Below are 8,120 nucleotides of genomic sequence, written 5' to 3' on the forward strand. Positions count from 1 at the left end.
TTGTTGTTGTTGTTGTTGTTGTTGTTGCTTTTCAAGACAGGGTTTCTGAGTAGCTATGGAGCCAATCCTGGAACTCACCCTGTACATCAGGCTGACCTTGAACTCACAAAGATCCACTTGTCTCTGTCTCCCTGGTGCGGGGAATAAAGATGTGTGCCATCACCACCTGGTGCTATTGCCTGGAACTCAGAGATGCACCTGCCTCTGCCTCCCCAGGCCTGGGACCACCTCTCTCAGTTTAATTTTTATGTTTTGCCCTTACTAATAGTGACTTTGCTGCTTTTAATCTTTCAATTCTATGAAGAATTCTGCAGGGCATGCGCTCATATGTTTTGGGCACATTTGTAAGGATTTCTAAGCCAATCTTCTAGATCATAATATTTATCAAGAGTTACTAAATCAAGCCAGCTGCTGTGACACAAGCCTGTAATCCCAGCACTTGGGAAGCAGGGAAAGGAAGACTTTGCATTCCAAGGCTAGCTTGTGCAGCACAGCAAATTCCAAGCTAGTCTTGGAGACCTAATGTGACCCTGACTCAAGCCAAACAACTTATTAAACTACTCTCCAGGAGCTCAGGAAAACTCTCTCATTATCCACTGTCCTTCCCTGAGTCTCCAGGGCATTGAGTCCCCCAGGGTGTAGACAAAAGAGAAAGTGCAGAATAAATAAAGACCAGCAGGAAAGGTACAGCCACCAGAGTCCCAACCTGAACTCACCAGGATAGACCAGGAAGTCACCACCGAACTTCCCAGCTGCGCTGAGGAAGAAGCCTCTCTCCCACAGGTCTCGGTAGATGCTGTAGCGCAGCTCGTGGGCAGGGCGGCCAGCATGGGGCCAGTCTTTGGACTGCACACGCCAGTCCAGAGGCTTAGCCTTTACCGGCCGAGGCCTGGCAGTGGCCAGCTGGATGAGCAGGGCTGACCTGGGCAAGGGGGTCACCCCGTTTGAAGGCCCTGGTTGGGGAGATGAAGAGTCTGGGGGGGATGACGAGTCTGGGGGAAGGTATAGAGAAGAATTACTGAATCCACAAGGCAAGGTGTCCTTATCCTCCCAAAAACCTCAATTAAAATTCCCTAAAGCTTCCTTCCCTCCTGCCCCAAATCTGAACTCCAAACACTACTCTCACCTGCTCCCTCCTGCTCCGCAGAAGCCTGGCCATCATCACTGGTTTCACTCCCTTGGGTAGCTTTGCTCCCACTGGCTTCTTGGCCTTCATCTGCCCCTGAATCCTGCTCCAGCTTCTGCTTCTTGGCCGCCTGGCCATCATCACTGGTTTCACTCCCTTGGGTAGCTTCGCTTCCACTGGCTTCTTGGCCTTCATCCGCCCCTGAATCCTGCTCCAGCTTCTGCTTCTTGGCAGCCTGGCCCTCTACTATCTTCTCTAGGAGCTCCTGACGACGGGTCTCACGGGCCTCGGCTGCCAAAGTGCTTTGCTCCTGGAAACTCTGCTCTTGCTGGCGTTTGAACGATGCTAGGGCCTGAGAAATAAACTTAACTGGAACCCCAAGACATAGCCTGCGGTCCCTTAGGAAGACAGGAATCCTGACCCTGTTTACAACCTCCCAACAGCGTCCTTCCAAAACAGGCCATCCCCAGGCTTTCCCACCACAAGGGCCTTTTCGCTTCTTACCAAGCCATGGTTGCGGGGATCCGGGCGCGGGGCGCTGACGAGCGTCACGGCGCCTATCTCAGCTAGAAGCCGGGCTTCCTCCGGCAACAGCAGAAGCGGGAGGCCCAGGCGCGAGTTCTGGCGGGGCCCGCGGGGCAGGGCGCCCACCGTGCGGCCCCCGACTCCCAGGCGCTCCCGCAACGCCTGCACGGCCTCAGCTCCCCACACCAGTGAGCGGCCATTAGCAACCTCCACCACCAGCATCCTCCTGCAAAGTGGGGGTGTTGGTCACCCAAACAGCCCCGCACACCGGACTGAAGCCTTCTACGTCCCCGTGCAAGCAAGGTCCGCCCCTGAACCCGAGGGGGCGGGACCGGGGTTGCCACCTGCTCCCCAGGCCAAGCCCCACCCGGAAGGACCGCTCGAGACCACGCCCCTCACCCAGGTCCCACTGTTCTGCTCCCCCTCAGTTCCTGGTGACCATCATCTCGGCCAATGCGTGCCACCGCATCACGTCTCCTCCCGCCATAGCGGTGCACCGCCCTTTTCGCAAAGTGGGTGTCTTCTTTCGGGTGTGTCCATCAAGTCCCGAACCTCAACGTAGATTGGCGGTTTGCTCAAGCCACACCCTCTTTTAGAAACTTGGAACCCAGACCCTCCCATGTCGAATTTCCGAGGTTCGCCTTTCCTGCCTATTCACTTAGGCGGACTTTAAAGAACCCAATCCTGTCTTGCGCAAGCGGTTCGATGTTGCAGCATCCTCGGTTCGGCTCAATCCGGAGCCCTGCCCACCCTAAACACAAGAGTGTCAACCTTCCGGTGATCTCGGCTCTACTACCGAACGCATTCGGGAGTGCTCGGCTCTGTCGAATCAGCCACCCCTTCCAAGTCGCACCTCCAGCTGTGACCCGCCCACTCCCTACCCAGTTTCGAAAGCTGTCGCCCACGATTGAACTCTGAACGCAGTGCACGTCTTAACTTCTCTTCACTCTGTCGCACTGTCTTCGGTCAGAGCCCATAAGTCAACTGCTAGCCAACACTCTCAGTAGAGGAGGAGCCGGCACTACGTAGCGCGTCCTCCGTCATCCCGTCACGTTAGCCGAGCTGAAAACCTGAGGCGAACTCTCACGGCCGCAGGGTCTCCAAATGTGGGCCCTTGAGGGTCACCGCCCTTGGCCCTACCCCCGTGCCTACCGAGTCTTGTTGGCCCCGCCCCGTTATAAATGATCTCGCGTAGTGCCTTTTCCGGTCTTCTATGGCTCCGCCTTCCTCCTCCCCCAAATAAGGCTAGATATTTCGAGAAGCTCTTGGCTCCGCTTGTTATTCCACTAAGTCCACTTACCCCTGATTATTTCCAAAGTTCGGACAAAACCTCTGGCCTCACTGGCATTTGACAGTGACCTAAAACGTATTCAACTATCCGAAATTAGTCCAGGCTTTTGGCCCCGCCTACATCCTGCTATTCTTTGACACACACCACCCGTCTGATTCCGACTATTTCCGAAGTAAGCCGAAGTGTGTGGCCCCGCCCACATCGGGCTGCGTTTGTGAGCCCGCCTAACACTAAACAGCGAGTTTTGGAACCGATTATCTCCGAATCACGCCGAAGCGTGTGGGCCCGCCTACATCCGGCCGAGTTTGTGAACGCTTCTAATTCCGAACTCGCCTATCTCCGAAGTAAGCCGAAGTTTGTGGCCCCACCTCCACGCCGTGAGCTTGAATTACCGAGTGTACCCGAAGGAATCCGAAGCTGAGGGTCCTCCTCTTTCCGAACGCCGAGCTCCAGGTCCCGCCTCCTTCTTAAGTCACAACCCGTTTTCATAGGGACTCGAAGCCTTGGCCCCGCCTCTGACCCGAAACCCCGCCCCCCCTCTACTGGCAGCTCTTTGCCCTGGGGCCTCCCAGAAAGAACGGGGCAGGCATCCTTCCGCGCATTGGTGTTCTGGGTTCTTTTCCCACCGTGCTGTATACATATTGCATCCGCTTTCTGGGCCTGGACCGCGCAGCCCAGCGGGCACCCTCGGGAACCGGCGGTGCGGGGGCGTGCTGAGCTGAGGAGGCGTGGCCCGAGCAGGGGCGGTCGAGAAAGAGGGATTTTCTCATCAGCCTCCTGGTCCACGGACGGTTCAGGTGGGCCGAGGTGGGGTTGTATGGAGGCGTCGCTGAAAATCGTAAGGTGGCTGGGTGCGGGGACGGAGACCAGAGCGTGGCCCGGCTGGGTGGCGTAACCGCCTGTGGATCTGCTAGGGCGGAATCGGATCCACGCGGGGCTGGGTTGCCTTCTCTCCGGGGTCTGGATTGGAGAGGAGGCCGGAGCTCTGAAGACAAGTGGATGCTAAATGCTGGATTTCGCCGGGGTGTGCAGGAGTAGGAGTTCTGGGTTTTTGGGTCCCCTGAGACATAGGGGAGCCTGGAGATCCAGACAGGATTCTTAAGGATTCCTGTGTACTCAGAGGAAGGTGGGGGTGATGTGGGTTCCTCGTCTATCAGAGAGGAAGGGTCTTGCAAAGGATTGTTTTCCGGGCCAGAAGGTGTTTAGATGTCTAGGTCTTAAATAGGGGCAGAAATGCTTTTGATTTGCACGTTGGCAGAGGATTGGGGTGAGGGGCTTGATTCCTGGGTCCTGGAAGGAGGAGTGAACTGGAGGCCTGGCTTCTCAAAAGTAGGGGATTCTACTCTCAAAAGAGGAAGGGACTGGAATACTAGTTCTCACTGTGAGCCCTTCCTCCCCCAGACCATGACACCCGAAGAATGGACCTATCTAGTGGTCCTGCTTATCTCCATCCCTATCGGCTTCCTCTTTAAGAAAGCTGGTGAGTCAGGTTCCGTGCCCAGTGGAAAATTAGGGTGAGGGAGCTGAGGTGGGGGATCACCCCTCCCGAAAGTTCTATGCTTACACTTTACCTTTTCCTTTCAGGACCTGGGCTGAAGAAATGGGGGGCAGCAGCTGTGGGCCTGGGGCTCACTTTATTCACCTGTGGCCCCCACTCTTTGCATTCTCTGGTCACCATCTTGGGAACCTGGGCCCTCATTCAGGCCCAGCCTTGGTGAGAGCTAGGTGGTGAGAAAGAAAGGAGGATGCAGAGAAACAGCAACCTGTTTCCTCGTGGGGTCTTTCATTTCTTCTTTTTCAGTCTCTTGCTGCCTGCTGTTTCTCTCATGTTTCTCTGTGTCTTGGCCGTGTTTCTTCCTCCCTCACCTTGTTCTGCACCTTCCTGTCCCTGCAGATTTGCCCCAGTCCTCAGTGTCCACATGATGACAGTCATTTGTAACCCAGTCCTGCGCTCTGGCTGGCTCTCTTCTTCACCACAATGCTTCTGTCTTGACTCCCTCATTCTTTTTTTCTCTGTGGCTGTGCCTCTTCTGTCCCTGCCTGCCATCCACTGGTCGTCACTCTCTCCCCTCTTTTTTTCTGGCTGAATGAGGGAATGGTGGGGTATAAAGCCACACTCAGGAGAAGGAAGCAGGGCCAAGGTCCCTGTACCCAACTCTATAACTTCCCACCTCTGTCGTAGCTCCTGTCATGCCCTGGCTCTTGCCTGGACCTTCTCCTATCTCCTCTTCTTCCGAGCCCTCAGCCTGCTGGGCCTGCCCACTCCCACACCCTTCACCAATGCCATCCAGCTGCTGTTGACACTGAAGGTGAGATTTGGGGAACACTACCCCTTTTTTCTCCCTGGTAGCCAGGGAGCAGCATTCTTGTTATCTTTTCCCAGACTAGACTTTCTCATAGTCAGGAGAGGGCTATGGATTTTTTTTTTCTGGTTTTTCAAGACAGGGTTTCGCTGTAATTTTATTTATTTAGAGCCTGTCCTGGAACTAGCTCTTGTAGACGAGGCTGGCCTCGAACTCACAGAGATTCACCTGCCTCTGCCTCCCGAGTGCTGGAATTAAAGGCGTGCACCACCACTGCCCAGCTGGAATTTTTTTTTTTTTAAATCTTTCACAAATCCTAAGCTTGAAACTTCATATCTCCCTGGGGACAGAGTTGACCTCTCACATACTCTGGAGGAGGTCTTCACCTCTCCACTCATTCCGTGGTCAGGAGATATCACAAGCCACTTGGCTCACCTGGAATGTGCCTGCCCAGCATGCTTTGCCAACATGCTCTTCTTGAATCTATTGCAGACCATCCTCCAAGGAGGAAGTAGCACTGTGGAGAGAAGGTAGCTAGCCCAGGGCACAGCTGGGACTACAGACCTCATTTTGTTATTTTCTTCCCGAGAGTCTCTGTAGCACCCTGTGTTGTCCTCAAAGAGAAGATGACTTTGGACTTTTTTTTCTTGGTTTTATGAGACAGGGTTTCACTGTGTAATCCTTCCTGTCCTGGGAACTCGCTATGTAGACCAGACTGGCCTCAAACTCATAGAGATTCACCTTCCTCTGCCTCCCTGGGTGCTGAGATTAAAGGCGTGCACTGCGACCACCCCATGACTTTGAATTTTTGTTCCTCCTGCCTCCACCTCTTAAGTGCCAGGATTGTAGGTGTACAGCACTGTGCCTGGCTTATATGGTACGAGGGAATCAAACCAAGGGCCTCGTGCGCACTAGGCAAGCCCATGACCAACTGAGCTACATTCTTAGCCCTGGGTTGTATCCTTAATCTCCTCGGAAGAGGGCAAAAAGAGGCCAGCCCTCAGTCCCTAGCACAGACAACGTTGGTGAGCTCTTGTTATGTTCTGGGCTCCAGCAACATAGGCCTGGACAGTCCTGGACAGTCTGAGAACTGGTTTCTCCAGAATCCTTTGTTCTTATGGAAAACTCAACAGTAGTCAGGGATTGGTCAGCTGTGAGTTGGAAGGAGACCCTTTTTGGGTGTGTATGGACCTGCACATGTAGGTATGAACGGGCTGGGGTGCCACAGACTATGTTTGCCATGTCCACTTTCTGAATAACATGCTGTTGAATGGATTTCCTTCTATAGGGTGCTGAGATCCCTTGAGAAGAAAGTTTTTCATTTTACTAATTTGTTTTTGGTTTGCTGGCCAGAAGACAGGATACAGCAAATTTGCCTCTTCAAATTATTAAATTTGTGGGTGCTGAAAGACCTAAAATATAATGCAATGAGATGAGATAGATAAACTTCTTTATCAGAGTTGAGCAAATGGTTCATTGATGTAATCTCAGCATTTTTTTTTAAAGCCTCTAAACTGGGCATGGCATGCCTTTAATCCCAGGACTCTGGAATCAGAGAGGGCTCCGTGGTTCTGAGTACTGTTCTTCCAGAGGACCTACGTTCAGATCCTGGCACCCAGACAGATGGGCTCTCAAACATCAGTAACACCAGTTGCAGGAGATAACGACGCATCTGCACACACAGGCCATACACACAGACACACAAAAATAAAAGTACATATTACAGACAAAAAAGGAAAAAGCTAGTGGGGGGCTACCAACCCATAATCCCAGCACTCAGGTGAAGCTGGAGGAGGAGTTCAAGATCATCCTTAGCTGCGTAGTGAGTTTGAGAACAGTTCTGTTATGTAAGACTCTGTCTGGGCGAAAAACTAGATGAGTATGGAAGTGGTCTGAGAGACTGTGGGCTGTGGGCAGGTGAGTCAGGGTCACCTTGGGAGACGTTGCTTTGAGGATAATTTTAGGGTTTTGAAGCTTTGTTTTGTTTTGTTTTTTTGCAGTGGCTTGGTGAAGAGGAGACAGAGTTGTCAAAAATGAAAAAAACAACAACAACAAAAAAAAACTTTGGGCCTGTAGCTAGGTCAGAGAAAGAATTATATGATGTGGGCCTAGAAGGGGAAAGTGTTTTTTTTTTTTTTTTTTTTTTTGGTTGTTGTTTTGTTTTGTTTTTCAAGACAGGGTTTCTCTGTCCTAGCTATCCTGGAACTAGCTCTTGTAGACCAGGCTGGCCTTGAACACAAAAGAGATTCACCTCACCACCGCCCAACAGAAAAGTGTTTTTTAGAGCCCCTTTCCTACCCCTTGAAACCATCTTTTTTTTTTAATATTTATTTATTTATTATGCATACAATATTCTGTCTGTATGCCTGCAGGCCAGAAGAGGGCGCCAGACCTCTTTACAGATGGTTGTGAGCCACCATGTGGTTGCTGGGAATTGAACTCAGGACCTTTGGAAGAGCAGGCAATGCTCTTAACCACTGAGCCATCTCTCCAGCCCTTGAAACCATCTTTTAAGGGAAGCCCTGCTTCATTCTCTTTCCTCCCTCTCTCTGCTGGGACTCTGTCCACTGAGCCTAGCAGAAAGCAGGAGGACACTGATGTGGCCTTTAAGTTTTGCCTCTTGATAAAATAGGTAGAATATTTTATCTATATCCTCATCCTGACCCCTACCCAGTAGAGTCAGAAAGGAACAAACAAGCTTGGGGTGGAAGAAATACTTTAGGAGTTAAGAGCACTGACTGTTGTTCTAGAGGACCTGAGTTCAATTCTCAGCACCCACATAGCAGCTCACAACTGTGTGTAACTACAGTTCCAGGGGACCAAACACCCATGACAAAAATCGACGAGGCTGGCCTCGAACTCACAGAGATTCACC

The 8,120-nt window shown here is 52.1% G+C and overlaps 2 protein-coding genes across 7 annotated transcripts in view; one reads left to right on the top strand and one right to left on the bottom strand.

The window, feature by feature from the left end:
- Nucleotides 1-3,074, bottom strand: part of Tsen34 (tRNA splicing endonuclease subunit 34) — an 8,128-nt gene extending 5,054 nt beyond the window's left edge. Inside the window, exons 1-4 of one of the 3 annotated variants that reach the window (XM_005371389.2) lie at nucleotides 2,952-3,074; nucleotides 1,631-1,877; nucleotides 1,127-1,478; nucleotides 717-992 (exon numbers count right to left, since the gene is read on the bottom strand). In XM_005371389.2, the coding sequence (XP_005371446.1) occupies nucleotides 717-992; nucleotides 1,127-1,478; nucleotides 1,631-1,873 (871 nt within the window). In that variant the 5' untranslated portion in view covers nucleotides 1,874-1,877; nucleotides 2,952-3,074. Of the gene's footprint in view, nucleotides 1-716; nucleotides 993-1,126; nucleotides 1,479-1,630; nucleotides 1,878-2,050; nucleotides 2,495-2,532; nucleotides 2,762-2,951 lie in introns of those variants that run through there. The other 2 variants (XM_005371391.3, XM_005371390.3) reach the window with 2 other exon arrangements.
- Nucleotides 3,075-3,486: 412 nt separating this feature from the next.
- Mboat7 (membrane bound O-acyltransferase domain containing 7) overlaps nucleotides 3,487-8,120 on the top strand; it is a 15,825-nt gene continuing 11,191 nt past the window's right edge. Inside the window, exons 1-4 of one of the 4 annotated variants that reach the window (XM_013355257.2) lie at nucleotides 3,487-3,749; nucleotides 4,344-4,422; nucleotides 4,527-4,656; nucleotides 5,125-5,251. In XM_013355257.2, the coding sequence (XP_013210711.1) occupies nucleotides 4,347-4,422; nucleotides 4,527-4,656; nucleotides 5,125-5,251 (333 nt within the window). In that variant the 5' untranslated portion in view covers nucleotides 3,487-3,749; nucleotides 4,344-4,346. The other 3 variants (XM_026778132.1, XM_013355255.2, XM_005371388.2) reach the window with 3 other exon arrangements.

The sequence above is a fragment of the Microtus ochrogaster genome, unplaced genomic scaffold (assembly GCF_000317375.1).
Source record: "Microtus ochrogaster isolate Prairie Vole_2 unplaced genomic scaffold, MicOch1.0 UNK108, whole genome shotgun sequence".
Lineage (NCBI taxonomy): Eukaryota > Metazoa > Chordata > Mammalia > Rodentia > Cricetidae > Microtus > Microtus ochrogaster.